The sequence below is a fragment of the Vipera ursinii genome, assembly GCF_947247035.1.
Source record: "Vipera ursinii genome assembly, chromosome: Z".
Classification (NCBI taxonomy): Eukaryota; Metazoa; Chordata; class Lepidosauria; order Squamata; family Viperidae; genus Vipera; species Vipera ursinii.
In genome coordinates, this window is record NC_139517.1 from 56,196,781 (window position 1) to 56,216,116 (window position 19,336).

Below are 19,336 nucleotides of genomic sequence, written 5' to 3' on the forward strand. Positions count from 1 at the left end.
CTCTAGAAAGCCATGAATTAAGGTTTGGTCGGCATGGCTATCTGTGGCATGACAAAGTTAAAGTAAATGTTGATTTTAATAATCATTTTACCGGGTGTACCATTTTAAGAGTCAGTGTCAAGCCCCGCCGGTCCGCCGCCCGCTCGGGCCTCGACACTGCCACCGGCAAGTCCCGAAACCGGCTGTGATGGGCGTGGCTTCGCCCGAACACCGCGGAGCGCGCCGCGGCTCCGCCGAACAGCTGGCCGGCGCCCAGCTGACCGGCGCGCTCCCTCCGGATCGCCGGCAGTCTCCCTGTCAAGCCCCAGACCCTACCGAGATGGGCGTGGCGTCGCCTGAATGCCGTGAGGCGCGCCAAGGCTCCGCCGACCAGCTGGACGCCGGTAGGATGGGCGTGGTGTCGCCCGAACACCGCGGAGCGCGCCGCGGCTCCGCCGAACAGCTGGCCGGCGCCCGGTTGATCGGCGCACCCCCTCTGGACCGTCAGCTCCGTCGGGCCCCGGGCGTTCGGTCGATGGGCGTGGCCTCGCCCGAATCCTGCAGGACGCGTCGCAGCCCTGCCGCACAGCTGGCCGGCGCCCAGCTGATTGGCGCCTCTGTCTCACCTCGGCGGCAGGACTCTGGGCCGCAGGGGGTGTCCGGGCAGGAACAGACTGGAGGCAACGCGGGACCGAACAGACAGACAGGGCCGCCCCAGCAAAACGTGGAGGGGTGTGTGGCTATGCCCGTGTTGCCACCCTCACTCCCTGAGCGCCTAGAAGGACTGGGGGGGGAGCTCGCAGCCGCAATGCCGGCACGGACTGGGGCGCACGAGGGAGGCTTACCGGGGAGGGGGCTTGGCGGATCGCAGCGGTGCACACGGTGGGTGGTGGTTATGCAAGGTGATGGGTGGGGCATTTATGGGGAGGCGGGCGGATGCCGGTTTGCTTTGAAGGGGTGGGGTCAGGGCGTGGTAACCTGATAAAAGAGCGTTGAGGCTGGATGCCTCAACGCTGACTTTACCGCGGTTTGCTTTGGAGAAGAAATAAACCTGGTCACCCGTTCCTTTTGGAGTGCTTTTGTTTCCTGGCAGAGGACGTCGTGACAGTCAGGAATAAATATAAAACAAGATTCTCTATGAAGGTGTCACTTTGGGTTTCCCCGCAAGAAGCCTTTTTAAGAAAATAGATGGTGATGAGGCCAAATTGGTGGACCTATGGTAAAATAATATCTTTTAATCTGGGTGAGCCTACCCTCAAATTCAAGGAGGAACTAGAATCAGAAGGTCATATTTGTCAATGGTTTAAAGGTAAAGGTTCCCCCGCACATGCGTGCTAGTCATTTCCAACTCTAGGGGCCGGTGCTCATGTCCGTTTCAAAGCCAAAGAGCCAGTGCTTGTCCGAGGACGTCTCCGTGGTCATGTGGCCGGCATGACTAGATGCCAAAGGCGCATGGAACGCTGTTACCTTCCCACCGTAGTGGTCCCTATTTTTTTACTTGCATTTTTACGTGCTTTCGAACTGCTAGGTTGGCAGAAGCTGGGACGAGTAACAGGCGCTCACTTTGTTACGTGGAACTGGGGATTCGACCCGCCAAACTGCCGACCAAACAGTTAAGTTAGATAAAAAGAATTATGGGTTTAATATTGTTAAAAATTAATTTGAAAGCCTACTGTGTGGTAGTGATGAACATAGTACTGCTAAAGTTTATACAATATTAATGAATTTAAATCTGGAAAATGAACAAGTAAAACGTGGGCAAGGAAATTTGGATATAATGTAATGCTTGAACAATGGGAAAATATGTGGAATAAAGGATTAAAATTTACATTAAATTATAATCTAAAAGAAAATTTTTACAAGATGACATACCATTAGTACTTAACACCAGACAAGTTATCAAAAATGCACAAAGGTATTGTCAGGATCCCTCAAATTATATTTGCCTTCAATTCCCTTATTTCTTCCTTTCCTGCCTTTGCCTATGTATTCATTTTCGGGGCCTACTATTCTGTTGGGGGAGGGGTGCTTGCATGAGGGAAATAGTTGTTTTGCTTTGTTCTGTGTGGCATGCCCTCCCAAGGAACGGAAAGCGGATCCCAAATTGGAGCTGGTGGAAGCACTCGTGAAGCAAACTATGGAGTATGTGAGGCAGTCCTTTGATGAGCTGAAAGTCCAGCTGTGGGGACACTCAGGGTCAGAGGAGAAAGCTGATGGAGAGGAGCTAGTTGTGACCGAGGTGGCAGTGCCGGCTGCCCCCCTATAGCAGCCTTACAGCGAGCATGCCCTCCCTAAGGACCCAGAGAGGGGCCGCCCCAGTCCGTGAACTGATACCATTGGGGGGTAAAGTTTGATGGAAATCCCAAGCGATTGGGGTTCTTCTTTGTCCAAGTCTTCACCTACATGCAAGTATATGGGAGGATGCTGCCAACGGATGAGGAGAAGGTCAGGGTAGTCACCCTGGCACTGGAGGATAGCGCACCTGACTGGATGGTGAACCTGTACAACTGCAATGCCGCCAAGCTGAGCGATTTCAACCGATTCATGGCAGCCCTCCAATGTTGGTTCGAAGACTGTCTTGCAGATCAGAAAGCCCACACCCACCTCAAATTGGTGAAGCAAGGGCGACGACCATTAGCTGAATACACAGAGGAATTCCAAGAGCTAGTCAGTCATGTAAACTGGCTAGAAGAAATCCTGGTGAGTAGTTTCCAGGATGGGCTCAACAAAGACCTACACAACACCTGTGTGGATTGGTGTCTCTTGGAAGAAGAGGTGGAAATAGATCAACACAAACACCAGTACCGCTTGGTGAGACCGGGAAATAGGCTGCAGCCAGAGAGGAGAGGAAAAGGAGCAAGAACCACACAAGCATAACCCCGCTCCACTCCCTGGTTCAAATGCAGAAAAAAAGACAGTCAACTGTCACAGCAAAATGCCAGAGAAAAGGGGAGACCATCAGCCGAGTGGAAGATCAACAAAAGCTGCACTGTGCCAAAAGGAGTCAGTACTGAGGACTATGGAGTTCATAGAGCTCTCCTGACCCCATGGGGTGGAGGGTCAAGCTCTGACACCACCGGACGATGACTCAGAAGCTGCAGAGAGCAACTGCGATGATGACCCCTTGGTAAGTGGGTCGATTGACCCAATAATGGTGCTTCTAGAACTGTCTATACTGGGCACTGGGAAGGAGTTAAAACTACCAGCTCTGCTGGACTCAGGTTGCACCTGCTGCCTAATCAGCCCAAAGCTAGTTGGGAAGATGGGGGCACCCCTCAAAAAATTGAAGATTCCCAGTGACTTGTGCCAACTCAGTGGGTACATTGCAGGGGGGATCCTGGCCAGTTTTGCCACCAGAACCCTGAATTACTTATGGGAAGCCACTAAGCACATTGATTTGCTAAGCACATTGATTTGTGCTTTAAATTGTAAGCCGCCCATAGTCTTCGGAGAAGGGCAGGATATAAATGGGATTTTTAAAAAAAGAGGCTTTAGTGTTTTTTGTGGCCCCTGACATGGAGAGGCCACTGGTGCTGGGGCTAACGTGGTTAAAGGAATGGAACACCATGGTCAATTGGAGGGAGGGAAGCCTGAAATTCCTGAAGAGGGCCCCTCCCCTATCAAAGGATGAGAATGGGAGGTGTGAACTACACTGCCAACTAGTGTCCGCCCTCTGTGAGCAGAAACTACAGAGCCTCCCTCCAGAATATTGGGACTTAGCAGAAGTGTTTAGTGAGCAGAGATTGGATGAGCTCACGCCCCACCAACCTACAGACTGTGCCACTGAAATTGTCCCAGAGCTGAAATTCCCAAAGCCAAAGTTGTATTCCATGACCTCTAGGGAGTTGGACGAAATTCACAAGTTCATTGACAAGAACTTGGCTCAGGATTTCATTCAACCTGCCACACCATGAGTGGCTGCCCCTGTCCTATTTAGGGAAAAGAAGGATGGGTATCTTCATCTCTACATGGATTATAGGAGATTAAACATGATGTGCATGGAAAATGTGTACCCTATTCCTCTAATGAGGGACATGCTAGCACACCTGTCAAAAGGAAAGATTTTCTCCAAACTAGACTCGTGGGAGGCTTATTATTAAATAAGAATAAGGAAGGGGGATGAATGGAAGACTGCTTTCAATTTCCCCCTGGGCTGTTTTCAGTTTAGGGTGATACCCTTAGGGCTGCAGGGGGGGGGCCTGCTGTTTTCATGCAGTTGATTAATGAGGTTCTTAATGAGCATCTGTACAAGGGGGTTTTGGTGTATCTTGATGACATCTTAATCTACACTGAAATCAAAGCAGAGCACATCAAACTGGTTAGAGCAAGGTTAAACAAACTATGCTCTGCCAAGCTGTATGCCAAACTTTCAAAGTGTGAATTCCACAAAGATTGCATTGATTACTTGGGCAATTGCATCTCATGTGAGTGGGTGGAGATGGACCCAGAGAAAGTGCAGGCCGTACTAGCGTGGGTCCCCCCTCGTACCAGAAAGCAACTACAAAGCTTCCTGAGCTTTGCAAATTTCTACTGGCAATTTATCCTTTCCTTTGCACAGATTGCGCTCCCCATTACAAATCTGTTAAAGACAAAAGGTGGGGATAAGCTGAAACCCAGCCAACCACTGAGATGGACTGTGAAATGTCAGGTCACTTTTGAAAAGCTAAAGTGATTTTTCTCCACAGAGCTGGTACTGAAACACCCAGATCCAGAGGAGGCTTTTGTCATTCAAACTGATGCCAGTGACATGGCAGTAAGGGGTGGTACTCCTCCAGAAAAACAAGAAGAGCCAGCTACAACCCTGTGCTTACACATCCAAAAAAATTATCTGAAATTGAGCAAAGATGGCCAGCCTGGGAGAAGGAGTCCTATGCAATATGATGGTCTCTCCGAACTTGGAGACATTTCTTAGAAGGGAGTAAAATACCTTTCCAGATGTGGACTGATCATAAGAATCTTGAAGCATTGAAAACCCCCTAGAAAACTGTCTCCAAAATTAGCATAGTGGGCTGAACACTTTCACCAATTCAACTTTACAATTCATTACCTTCCTGGAGGAAATTTTTTTCTGGCAGACACCCTATCTAGAATGTCACAATACAACAGTGTAAAGTCCAAAATAGTTAAACCAATGCTGCCCACAAAACAGTTGGCAGCACCAGTCACCACAGAGATGCAAACCAAAACCACTATGCCACTAGACAAGATGATAGCCCATGATTTTAAGAAAGTGCTAGAAACTGATGAGTGGTTTTTGAACTGTAAAATCCTCTGTTTAATAAAAGACAACCTGGCCTAGCTCAGAGATAAACTGTATGTTCCACCAGCTCTAAGATTAAAGGTGATACAAACTAGCCACAACTTGAAGATAGGTGAGCACTTTGGGTTCATCAAAACATTTCTTAAGAGACATTAAAGAAGGACATTGAGAGCTGTGTGGCAAGCTGCCCCACATGTGCAGCAGCAAAGTGGTGGCAAGGGAAAGCATCTGGGATGCTTCAGCCTGTAGCAAGCTCTTCAGCACCCTGGAGAAAGATCTCTATGGATTTTATTGTGGAGCTTCCTGAAAGCATGGGAAATATGGTTATTTGGGTGGTTACTGACCTGTTCTCTAGGCAGGCCCATTTCATCCCATGCCCCCAAATCCCAACTGCTAGAATGCTGGCTAAAGTCTTTATACAACATATTTATCAATTTCATGGAACCCTGCAACATATAATCTCAGACGGGGGGATCCAGTTCACCTCCAAGTTCCGGAAAGCTTTTCTGGACCTTTTGGGGTCTAGTCAGGGGTTGTCATCTAGTCATCATCCTCAAACAAATGGTGGGACAGAGAGACTAAACTCTATTCCAGAACAATATCTTAGATGCTTTATCAACTATCAACAAGATAATTGGACTGATTTGTTGCCTTTTGCTGAGATTGCTTACAACAATACTGTGCATTTTAGTACAGGTTTCATCCCTTTCCAGGTTGCAAATAGCAGGCCTTTCTCCCTATGCCTGAATTGTCTACTAAGGAACCTGACATCCCTTCTCTGCACAATGGATTAAGCAATTGCAAAATAATTGGCTGATAGTTTGAAAGGCACTGGATGATGCCAGAGCTACTTATAAGGTTCAGGCTGACAAAAAGAGAATGGAACATAAACCTTTTAAGTAGGAAATAAAGTATACCTTTCTATCAAATACTTACAGTCTTTACAGCCCTCTAAAAATTGGGTCCTAAGTTTGTCGAACCTTTTCCTATTAAATGTATTATTAACCCAGTGACTTTCGAACTAGAGTTCCCTAAGAGCCTATGAGAAATCCATCCTGTTTCCCACTGTAGTCTGCTCAAACTGGAGATTATGTCTAACCTTAGGCAACCTGCACCTCGGGTGCCTTGTTGTTGTTAGTTGCGAAGTCGTATCTGACCCATCGTGACCCCATGGACAACATTTGTCCAGGCCTTCCTGTCCTCTATCATCTTCTGGAGTCCATTTAGGCTCATACCTACCTACTGACTCCATTCAGCCACATCATTCCATTTTGTCCCCTTCTCTTGCCCTCAGCCTTTCCCAGCTTTAGGCTCTTCTCCAGTGAGTCCTTCCTTCTCATTAGGTGGCCAAAGTATTTGAGTTTCAACTTCAGGATTTGGTCTTCTAAAGAGCAGTCAGAGTTGATCTCCTATAGGACTGACCTGTTTGATCGCCTTGCAGTCCAAGGGACTCGCAGGAATATTCTCCATAGTTCAAAGGCCTCAATTCTTTGGCACTCAGCTTTTCTTATGGTCCAAATTTCACAGCCATACATTGCAACTGGGAAGACCATAGCTTTGACTATACACACTTTTGTTGGCAGGGTGATGTCTCTGCTTTTTAGTGTGCTGTCTAGATTTGCCATAGCTTTCCTCCCCAGGAGCAAGCACCTTTTAATTTCTTGGCTGCAGTCCCCATCTGCGGTGATCTTGGAGCCCAGGAAAATAAAATCTGTCACTACCTCCATTTCTTCCCCATCTATTTGCCAGGAATTGAGAGGACCAGATGCCATGATCTTGGTTTTCTTAATGTTAAGTTTCAACCCAAGTTTTGCGCTCTCCTTCTTCACCTGCAACAAGAGGCTCTTTAGTTCTTCTTCACTTTCTGCCATTAGAGTGGTATCATCTGCATATCTTAGATTGTTGATATTTCTCCCGGCAATCTTAATTCCAACTTTTGATTCATCTAGCCCTGCCTTTCTCATGATGTGCTCTGCATATAAGTTAAACAGGCAGGGTGACAGTATACAGCCTTGCCGGAATCCTTTCCTAATTTTGAACCAATCAGTGGTTCCATGTCCAGTTCCCACTGTTGCTTCTTGACCTGCATATAGTTTTCTCAAGAGACAAATAAGATGGTCTGGTACTCCCATCTCTTTAAGAACTTGCCACAATTTGTTGTGATCCACACAATCAAATGCTTTAGCATAGTCAATGAAGCAGAAGTAAATGGTTTTTTTGGAATTCCCTAGCTTTCTCCATGATTCAGCGTATGTTGGCAATTTGATCTCTAGTTCCTCTGCCTCTTCGAAATCCTGCTGTACTTCTGGTAGTTCTTGATCCACATACTGCTGGAGTCTAGCTTGTAGGATTTTAAGCATAACTTTACTAGCATTTGAAATGAGTGCAATGGTGCGATAGTTTGAACATTCTTTGGCACTGCCTTTCTTTGGAATGGGAATGTAAACTGATCTTTTCCAATCCTGTGGCCACTGTTGAGTTTTCCAAATTTGCTGGCAAATTGAGTGTAGCACTTTTACTGCATCGTCTTTTAAGATTTTGAATAGCTCAGCTGGAATACTGTCACCTCCACTAGCTTTGTTGTTGCTCAGCTTTTCTAAGGCCCACTTCACATTCTAGGATGTCTGGCTCGAGGTCAGTGACCACCTCATCATAGTTATCAGGGACGTTAAGCTCATTCTTGTATAGTTCTTCTGTGTAATTTTGCCACCTCTTCCTAATCTCTTCTGCCTCTGTTAGGTTCCTGCCATTTTGGTCTTTTATCATCCCCATTTTTTCATGAAACGTTCCCTTCATCTCTCCAATTTTCTTGAAGAGATCTCTGGTCCTCCCTATTCTATTGTTTTCTTCTATTTCTTTGTACGGTTCATTTAAGAAGGTATTCTTATCTCTTCTAGCTATTCTCTGGAATTCTGCATTCAATTGGGTGTATCTTTCTTTTTCTCCCTTGCCTTTTGCTTCCCTCCTTTCCTCAGCTATTTGCAAAGCTTCCTCAGACAGCCATTTTGCTTTCTTGCATTTCTTTTTCTTTGGGATAGTTTTAGTTGCTACTTCTTGTACAATGTTGCAAACCTCTGTCCATAGTTTTTCAGGCACTCTGTCAGATCTAATTCCTTAAATCTATTTGTCACCTCTACTGTATATTCGTCAGGGATATGATTTAATTCATACCTGAGTGGCCTAGTGCTTTCCCCTACTTTTTTCAGTTTAAGCTTAAATTTTATAAGGAGAAGCTCACAGTGTGAGCCACATTCAGCTCCTGGTCTTGTTTTTACGACTGTATAGAGCTTCTCCATCTTTGGCTGCAGAGCACATAGTCAATCTGATTTCTGTGTTGACCATCTGGTGATGTCTATGTGCAGAGCCATCTCTTGGGATGTTGGAAAAGAGTGTTTGCTATGACCATTGTATTCTCTTGACAAAATTCTATCACCCTGTGCCTTGCTTCATTTTGTACTCCAAGGCCAAACTTGCCTGTTATTCCAGTTATCTTTTGGCATTCCAATCCCCCATAATGATAAGGACATCATTTTTTGGTGTTAGATTTATAAGGTGCTGTAGGGCTTCATAGAACCGGTCAACTTCATCCTCTTCAGCACTGGTGGTTGAGGCATAGACATAGACTACTGTGATATTGAATGGTTTGCCTTGGATTCGAACTAAGATCATTGTGTCATTTTGGGGATTGTATGCCAGTATTGCTTTTCCTACTCTCTTATTGACTATGAAGGCTACTCCATTTCTTCTGAGGGATTCTTGCCTGCAGTAGCATACCTGATGGTCATCTGAATTGAATTCACCCATTCCTATCCATTTTAGTTCGCTGATACCTAAGATGTCGATGTTCAGTCTTGTCATCTCTTGTTTGACCACATCCAGCTTTCCTTGATTCATAGATATTACATTCCAGGTTCCTATGGAGAAAAAATCTTTAAAGCATTGGACTTTCCTTTCACCACCAGATACATCCATAGCTGAGCATCCTTTCAGCTTTGGCCCAGTTGCTTCATTCTTTCTGGCACTACTAGTACTAGCCCTCTGCTTTTCCCCAGTACCATATTGGATGCCTTCCAACCTTAGGGGCTTATGTTCCAGCATCATATCTTTTTGCCTTTTGTTACTGTCCATGGGGTTTTCATGGCAAAAATACTAGAGTGGGTTGCCATTTCCTTCTCCAGTGGATCACATTTTGTTAGAACTCTCTGCTATGACCTGTCTATCTTGGTAGGCCCTGCAAAGCATAGCTTATAGCTTCATTGAATTACACAAGCCCCTTTGCCATGATAAGGCAGTAATCCATAAAGGGGAGGAATTGGGTATGTCTGGTCTAATGAAAAGAAAGGAGTGGGAGTGGCATGATAGGACTGTTCTGGTATTTGAGGGGCTTCTACAAAGATGAAGGCAATCAAACTATTTTCAAAACACCAAAAGGGAAGACAGGAAACAAGGATGGGAAACTAAATATGGAAAGAAGCAACCTAGAATTAAGGGGAAATTTCCTAACAGTGAGAGTAATTAACCTATGGAATAGTTTGCCTTCAGAAGATTTTGGTGCTCCATCACTGGAGGCTTTAAAAAAAAAGACCGTACAACCCTTTGTCTGAAATAATATAGGGTGTCCTGCTCGAGCAGGCAGTGTACAGGGGGATGATTGAGAGCATCCTGTCATACAGCATCACAGTGGTTTGGAAGCAGACATGAAGACAGTGCAGAGAGTGGTGAGGATGACTGAAAAGATCATTGGCAGTTCCCTCCCTCCCATCCAGGATATAGCACAGAAGCATTGTTTGAGCAGGGTCCGTAAGATTGTCTGGGACACTACCCATCCTTTTTACAATCTGTTTTCCTTGTTACCTTCTAGGAGGAGGCTCCATGGTATCCGTAGCAGAACATCCAGATTCAGCCAGTTTCGTTCCATACAGTATAAACCTTGTGAACTCTCAAGCTTCCTCCTTCCATTATATATTCAAGATAGACAGTGTTTAATATTTATATGTATATGTTGGGGTGTAGGTCTATACATATGTTGTTTATAGTATGCATATGTTGTATATAGTATGTTTAGATGTGTGTCATGTATGCGTTCACTTTGAGAGCAGGCAACTAAATTTCATTTTTTATGTGTGTCATGCCCACAGTAAAAAATGACAATAAAGGTCATCTCATCATCTCATCTCATCTCATCTCATCTCATCTCATCTCATCTCATCATCTCATCCCATCCCATCCCATCCCATCCCATCCCATCCCATCCCATCCCATCTCATCTCATCTCAAGACCTCCGAGTTTCTTTCCAACTCTATTATTCTATGTTCTATATTCTAACTGAGTAAATTTGTAACACTTTACATGATAAGATTTAGAAGCTCCTTGAGAGCTGTTAGCATTGGACCTTAACTAACAAGATGGAGTTCAGTGGTGATAAAAGTAAGGTCCTGCATTTAGACAGGAAAAATAAAATGTGCAGGTACATAATAGTCAGTAGTTGGCTCAACAGTAGAACCTGTTAAGAGATGTAGATATCCTTTTGAGGAATCTAGGTGTCCTAATAGACCACCACTTTGAGTCAGCAGTGTGTTGTATCAGCCAAAGTAGCCAATGTAGACCTGAGCTCCATAGACAAGGAAAGGCATCATTCACAAGAAGTGATAGTAAGAGCTCTATATTGCATTAATAAGGCCACACATAACAATATACAAAAGATCCTGACACTCTAGAAAGCAGAGAAGAGCAACAAAGATGATAAAGAGACTGGAGGTTAAATAATGATGAATGGCTAGGGAGCTAGTAATGATTAGTCTAACAAAGAGAAGGATTAAGGGTAACATGATAGCTGTCACACCCATACTTGAAGGACTGACACAGGGAAGAGGGGATTGATTTATTCTCCAGAGCACCTGAGGATAGTACAAGAAACAATGAATAGAAGCTTGCCAGAAAAAGATACAACCTGGAATCAAAAATAAATTTTCTGACAGTGAATATTAATCAATGGAAAAGCTTGCTTCACAGAGTTGTGGTTGCTCCATTGCTGGAGTTTTGACTTCTGACTCTTTCCAACACACTAAAATGCTAATTACAACCTCAATTTTTTATATTACTTATACTTCTTGTCAGTTGTATAATAGATTCCATGATTCTCTCATAGAATCATACCGCTTGAAAGGACCTTGGAGGTCTTCTAGTCTAACCCATGCCCAGGTAGTGTTTTTATTTCATCCCAGACAAATGGTTATCCAATTTCTTTTTGAAACAACAGTCCCCATTTCTCATATGACCTTGGGAAAATTAATTGCCCACCCCTCTGTAAAATGTAGATATATAAAAGATTTTGGACATTTATATTTTCCATGGTTTTTTGAAGTGTGTTTTAAGGCTTTTCAAAATAATGACTTGATATTTTTTGTTGTGATGTATGTTGTATAGTTATTTTGAAATTTTCAAGTTAATACTAGTTTATAACTGGCCTTTTCATGAATAACCTCCAGCATTTTTTTCCTTCCAGTAAAGCTGTGATGGATCTGTTTGTAGATTTGTGCAGCCAGTACCACTTAAATCCAGCACATTATACTTTTGAGTTGCAGTCTTGGGAGACCCAACAATCTTTGAGTTACAGGCCAAATACTTTGATAGGGACATTAGATGTACAGAAGATACTTCTAAAATTGAAGCTTCCTAAAGAAAAAAAAATCAAGCGGCCTCCACCAAAGATTCCTGAGGTAAAAGCATTTACTTATGATCTATTTCTTGAATTATGTCCAGAAATAGAGAAGGGGATAGTCATCTCACTATGCTGGATTATTTTAATATTGCTGATACAGACTTTTAATCCATCAAGTATCGCAAGGATAGGCATTATTGGCCAAATACATAAGGATCTAGTAATTCCACTGTTCTGATTAAATTTACAGTTGGAGGTTCTTTTGAGTACCGTACATTTTTGAAAAAAATGTATGGTTGCTTTATGAATTACATTCAGTTTAACATCTTAAATAATTTGATGTTTTTAAATAAGCAGTATATGAATATTTATAATAATAAGTGAATGCATGAATTAACTAACTGAAGCAAACAAAAGCTTGTTGCTTGAACATCTAGGTCTGACTTAAAAGTGAAGAAACTAATTTCAGGGATGGATCATATGAAATGTATAGTATACTATAGGTAGTTCTTTGTTAACAACCACTTGTCCAGCAAATGTTCAAGTTACAACGACATTGAGTAATAGTTTCAATTCCTCAAAATTCTGGCTGTCTCAGCATCCGCACAGTCACATGATCATAATCTGGGTGGTTGACAACTGGCTTACTCTTAGGACCATTGCAGTGTCCCATGGTGATGATTGCAACCTTCCCTGCTGGCTTTCCATAAGCAAAATCAATCAATTCCCCTCTGTGCACCCTCCTTCAGGCCCTCTGGATTCCCACTACTCCTCACTGGCCACCCATACACCCTTGCATACCCCTCTTGCATACCTTGAGCCTCACTGCTCCATGCCTTGTACATGCCTCTCCTACCACTCTTGCATTCTTGCTTACCCTCTCTGAGCTTTGCTGCTCTCACACCATGCCTCACTCATGCAGCTCCTCAAACCTCCTCATGCTCTTTATGTGCTTCCCATGATCTGCACACCCTTCTCCCGGTTCAGTGTGCTTATGCCATGTCCTACATCCCATGCATTTTGTTCATCCTCCCTGAGCTTCAATGCATTTGCGCCATGCCTCCCCATTAACTCGCACACTCTTCTCAGCCATTTGTATTCCGTTCCTGGCCAAAGAAATTCTCCATGGTTCTAATATGCAGATTTTGAAACTAATTTATGAGGAAAGATTCAGGGAATCAGGGGACCTTATAGCGTGCATGCTTGTTTTCTAAGACAACTAAATCTGGTATTTTAGTAAATGTCATTTCTCTTCAGTTACCTTTATCTTCATTATTTTTTTCAGCATATGTATGAATATTGCACTTATGATTTCTGTTTATGTATATATCTATGCAGTTATAGCATTAACATGAAATGAATGTACAGTGTACATTTATTTTGTAGTTTTCTCATCCAGTTTAAATGATCTATTTTAATTCTATTTGAATTATATTAATGAAGTATTGTGTTTAGACATTTTGGTGTTTTCAAATTGCTTTTTCCTAGAAAACTGTGAGACTGGTAGTAAATTATTTGAAGACACAAAAGACAGTATTTTGAGTGAATCCTGAAGTTCCTCTTGAGAATATAATCCCAATCATTTGCGAAAAGTGTGAAGTTAGTCAGGAATGCATTGTTCTCTCAAGAGATACTTTCACTGGAGAAAAATTGGAATTGACAAAATCACTGAATGATCTAGGGATAAAGGAGCTTTATGCCTGGAGCAAGAAAAAAGGTAAGTCACGGTCTATGTTAAACTATTATTATTATTATTTTATTTATTATATTTGTATACCGCCCTTCTCCCAAAGGACTCAGGGCGGTGAACAGGGCACATATAAAAAATACAGGATACAAAAATTAAAAAGAATTAAATAGTAGCCCAGCTAAAACAATCAATAACAATATAAAAATCCCCATTAAAACCCCAACATATCCCCCATCAGGCCAGGCCAGCTTGTTCAAATAGATGGGTCTTCAGACTGCGTCGGAAGGAGCGAAGGTCAGGTGCCATCCGGAACTCGACCGGCAGCTGATTCCATAAAGCCGGAGCGCCCACAGAGAAGGCCTTCCCCCTGGGGGCCACCAGCCGACATTCTCTGACCGGAGGCACCCTGAGGAGGCCCTCTCTGTGGGAACGCACAAGGCGGAGGGAAGTTGACGCCGGCAGCAGGTGGTCCCCGAGGTACTCCGGACCCATGCCATGTAGGGCCTTAAAAACCATTACCAAAACCTTGAATCTCACCTGGAAGACAACTGGTAACCAATGCAGCTCGCGGAGCAAAGGTGTAACATGGGAGTACCGGGAGACTCCCAAGACAACTCTCGCGGCTGCATTCTGTACCAGCTGAAGCCTCCGAGTGGTCTTCAAGGAAAGCCCCATGTAGAGAGCATTACAGTAGTCCAGACGAGAGTGACCGTACACAGGGCATCCCGGTCAAGATAGGGCCGCAACTGACGCACCAGGCAAACCTGGGCAAAAGCCCCCCTAGTCACAGCTACTATATGATCTTCCAGAGTGAGCCACGAAACTAGGAGGACTCCCAAGTTGCGAGCCCTATCTACGGGGGGCAAAAGCTCACCCCCCATAGAGAGAGGTGGAATATTCTGAATATCCCGGGATGCCGGAATGCACAGCCACTCAGTCTTGTCAGGGTTGAGCTGAAGTCTGTTCCTCCCCATCCAGACCCGAACCGCCTCCAGGCAACGGGACATCACGTCGAGGGCATCACTGGGGTGGTTTGGGGTCGAAATGAAAAGCTGGGTATCATCAGTGTACTGATGATACCCAACTCCAAAACCACAAATGATCTCACCCAGCGGTTTCATGTAGATGTTGAACAGGAGAGGCGAGAGGATCGACCCCTGAGGAACTCCACAAATGAGAGACCTTGGGGTCAACCTCTGCCCTCCTACCCGACTGCGAACGTCCCAGGAGATAGGAGGAGAACCACCGAAGAACTGTGCCTCCCACTCCCAATCCCCTGAGACGCCACAGCAGGATACCATGGTCAATGGTATCAAAAGCCGCCGAGAGGTCTAATCGGACTAGGACAGAGGAATATCCCCTGTCCTGGGCCCTCCAGAGATCATTCACCAGAGCGACCAATGCCGTCTCCGTGCTGTACCCGGGCCTGAAACCTGATTGGCACAGGTCTAGATAATCCGCTTCATCCAGGACCAGAGGGAGCTGATGCGCCACCACACTCTCAACAACCTTTGCAAGAAAGCGAAGGTTGCAGACCGGATGAAAGTTATTTAACACAGCTGGGTCCAAGGCAGGCTTCTTGATGAGAGGTCTCACCACCGCCTCCTTCAAGACGGCGGGGAAATTACCCTCACTCAAGGAAGCAGATATAACCGCCTGGAACCAGCCTCGTGTCCCCTCCCGAGCTGCATAAACCAGCCAGGAAGGGCACGGGTCCAATAAACATGTGGTGGAGCTCAACCTCCCCATAATCCTGTCCACTTCCTCAGGAGTCACAGAATCAAACTCCTCCCAGATAACATCGACAAGACCGCCCATGTCGAGATCGTCAGACTCTGCCCAGTTGGAGTCCAGACCGGTCTGAATTCGAGCGATTTTATCCAACAGATGTTGACTAAATTCCTCAGCATGACCCTGCAAGGGTTCCTCCCTCACCTCCTGATTAAGGAGGGAGCGGGTCACCCTAAACAGGGCAGCCAGGCGATTATCAGCGGACGCGATGAGGGCGGAGAAGTAATTAGACCTCGCCGCCCTCATCGCTGCGAGATAAGACCTAATGTGGGTTCTTAGTCGCAACCGGTCGGATTCGGATCGGCTGGACCTCCAACGGCTCTCTAGGCCCCGTCTCCGACGCTTCATCTCCCGGAGCTCCGCAGAGAACCATGGAGCTTGCTGGGATCTGCACCGGGTCAGGGGCCGCAAGGGTACAACTCGGTCAAGTGCCTCCATGGCCGCCCTTTCCCAGGCTTCCACTAAGGCATCCGCCGAGTTGTGAGCAACGGAGGCAGGTGGGGACCCCAGTGCTGCCTGGAACCTATTAGGATCCATTAAGCGCCTGGGGCGGTACCATCTAGTTGGCTTCGTACACCCACGGCAGGGGGTGGCAAAATGGAAGACCAGCCGCAGGAGGTGATGATCGGTCCATGACAGGGGCATAACAGTTGGAGAGCCCCCACCAAGATCATCTAACCACCGTCCAGATTAAAAAAAAACAAGTCAAGGGTGTGGCCTCCCTCATGAGTCGGTCCAAGAATTACTTGCGTCAGGTCCATGGCCGTCATGGAAGCCATGAACTCCTGAGCTAACTCAGATGATCCTCCTAGGGATGGTAGATTGAAGTCACCCAAAACTATAAGTTTGGGGAACTCAATCACCAACCCCGAGAGGACATCGAGTAGCTCAGGCAGGGCTACTGTATGTATTAAACCTTATAAATAGGGATGTCCATTTTAGAGGTGGCTAGTAGATCAGTAGATTTTATTATTCTAATAAATTCAAACTTAAAAACCATATACCAGCTGAGCACTGGTCTTTGCTTTGAAAATGTTAATTGCTGCTGCAACATAATATCTGCCAGGTCTTACAGAATTTGGTTCATTAGCACTTCTTTTAAGTTTTCCATTTTATATTGAATTTGACTTTTTTACATTCCAGAAGTCTAAAAAAATGCCAAGGCATTTACATAATTGTAACTTGTTCACAGTTAATTTTAACTTATAAATATCTGAACTGGTAAAAAAAATTCAGCTAGTTTTGTTTTATGATAACAATCCCTGTCACAGTAATCTGTCATAAAATATAGTGAGAAACAAAAACTTCTTATTGGTGCCAGTGACATAACAGTTACATCATCAAGACATAGAACACATATCAAAAGCTTATTAATTAATTTCAAGGTGAAATTGGTAAGCATTTTGAATTGAATTGATATAACATTACTCAATAACTAAATAAATTGAATCAGTTACATTAATAGGAGCAGCAACAAGTATTTATACAAATGTTTTCAGCTGTATTCTACAATGTGTTTAAAATCAATGAAAATTATGTATAACCCTTTGTATAAAACAATAGTGCTAAATAAAATAAGATATTGTTGAGGCAGTTACTGATCAATCTCTATTAATCTTTATGAAATTTGTTAGAATCCTAAAACAACTTGGATCCTTTTCTGCCCTTTATTTGTCCATTTAAGCATTTTACCTCTGAAATGAAGTAGTTACTTGGATCTATGATGGATAATGTTTCTATGTTCCTATAAGTGCAGAAGTATTGAGGATGGGGTGTGAAGGCCAGTAGATGGAACTCAACCATCCAAGAAATAAAACGGAGTAATCTTTGCCCACACCTTCTTCTTGATCCACTAATCATTCTTAGCATCAGTGATTTCTCCAATGAATTTGCATGCACGACATGGCCAAAGTAAATCAGATATAGTCTTGTGAATTTAGCTTCTAGTGATGTTTCTAGTTTTATATGATTCAGCATCTCTCTTGGTTGTTCTGGCTGTCCATGGTATACACAACAATTTATGCCAGTAACACAGTACAAAGGCATCAATTCTTCTTTGATCACGTGTCATGGTTCCTATTGATGATCCCAACAAAATGAGCATAGATAAGACATTCCAATCTCTAATGCAAAACTTTATTTAATACAGCATATCAGCACTGGTGAATTGAAAGCCAGCTCTAATTAGAAAGGTGCCAAAATGTATAAGTTAAAAGCAAAGGACCTCCCCACCCTTTGGTCTGACAAGTACATTGTCCAATCAATTGGCTTGATGGCTCATTATCAGACTCCTGTGAGGCACTCACCCCTTCCTTTTCTCCCCCCCATCCCGAGTCTGTAGGCAAGCTAGGAAGCAAAGATGGAGGGAATAGCAAAAAGGTCTTTTCGGAGCTTGACATCACTAGTCTTAGAGTCCAATTCTCACACCCATATATCATTATAGGGAAGACTATTGCTTTTAGCCTTCTATTTGTATTTATATCAATACCTCTGTTTTCTAGATTTTATTCCTGTTAACCATTGCAGTGTGTTCAATTTCAGGAGTACAACTGCCGTTGTGAACAATTTTTAATGCAAGGAAGATAAATTTTTGAACTAATTCATTTTCCTCCTTTTAATTTTAAACATATCATGTTCTTATGCAGCTGTTGTCATTATCTTTGTTTTCCTAAAATTAAGAATTAATTCTACATTTTTCATTTCATCCTTGATTTCCCAGGTATTTTTCCCCAGGTCTTCCTTATTTTCAGATAATAATGTTATATCATCTGCATATCTCAAATTATTTATTGTTCTTTCTCCAATTTTCACTCCCAACTCAGGCAGTTCTAGGTCTAATTTCCGCTTTATCATTTCAGCATACAGATTGAATAAAAATGGTGATAAAATACATCCCTGTCTAACTAACACCTTACTGATCCTGAACCAATCTGTGTCACATAGAGCGTTCTCACTGTTGCCTCTTGATCAGTGTACAGTGATTTGATAAATTTAATCAGGTGGGTTGGAATAGAAAGTTCATGCAAACATGGTTTATTGTGTTCTACATAATCAAAAGCTTTTCTAAAATAAATAAAACATGCATATAGATCCTTTAGATCAGTCATGTCAAACCTGCGATGTCACATGACATCGTGCAATGTATTGGGACTTTTTCCCCATTGCTGGCAATGGGGTGGGTGTGGTTTCACAGTGTGATTCATTTGGCCTGTGGGCCAGCAGTTTGACATGCCTGCTTTAGATATTCATGTGCCTTTTCCATAATCCATGTAATATTGGCAATGTGATCTTGAGTGCCATGCCCCCTTTTAATGCCAGCTTATACATCTCTTGGTCGATGACATTCTGTGGCCTCTGTTGAACAATATTTTAACAAACTCTTGCATGCATGAGAAATCAGTACAATCGTGTGATATTTGGAGCAGTCTCTGGCATTGCCTTTCTTTACTAATAGGATAAAAAAGATTTTTTCCAGTCTTGAGGCCTTTGACATATAGACCATATATCTTGACACAGGGGAGTGATGATACTAACTGGCACTGGTTTTAATAATCCCAAGGTATTCTATCAATATCTGGGGCTTTTTAATTTGTCAATATCTCTATGCCAATTCTACTTCTTTCAAGACATATGGATATTTATTATTTGGGCTGTCATCATTGTCATCTTCAAGGTAAGTTAAACTGCTATAGAGTCGTTCTGTATATTATTTCTACCTGTTCTTGATCTTCTACTGGTCACTTAGTACATTCCTGTTGCAGTCTTTAACAGTTCCTTGCCATGCTAAAAAGTTGAATTGCATCATTTTCACTACAGCAAACATGACCTTAGTATGTCCATTCCTGTTAGCTTCTTCCAGATTTTAATAATGCTTTTCCCACTGCTTGTTTTTGTCTTTCCTGGTTTTATGCTGGAAAATTGTCATTGGCACATATACCATAGCAAAAGTCACAA

The 19,336-nt window shown here is 43.6% G+C and overlaps 1 protein-coding gene across 1 annotated transcript in view; it reads left to right on the top strand.

Moving 5' to 3' along the window:
- Positions 1-2,940: 2,940 nt before the first annotated feature.
- The window catches only part of COBL (cordon-bleu WH2 repeat protein), a gene marked incomplete at its 3' end in the record, with an annotated part of 78,677 nt that continues 62,281 nt past the window's right edge, over positions 2,941-19,336 (top strand). The window contains 4 exon segments of the mRNA XM_083379000.1: positions 2,941-3,106; positions 11,746-11,959; positions 13,390-13,440; positions 13,444-13,618. Coding sequence (XP_083235126.1) covers positions 3,063-3,106; positions 11,746-11,959; positions 13,390-13,440; positions 13,444-13,618 — 484 coding nt within the window. The 5' untranslated portion in view covers positions 2,941-3,062.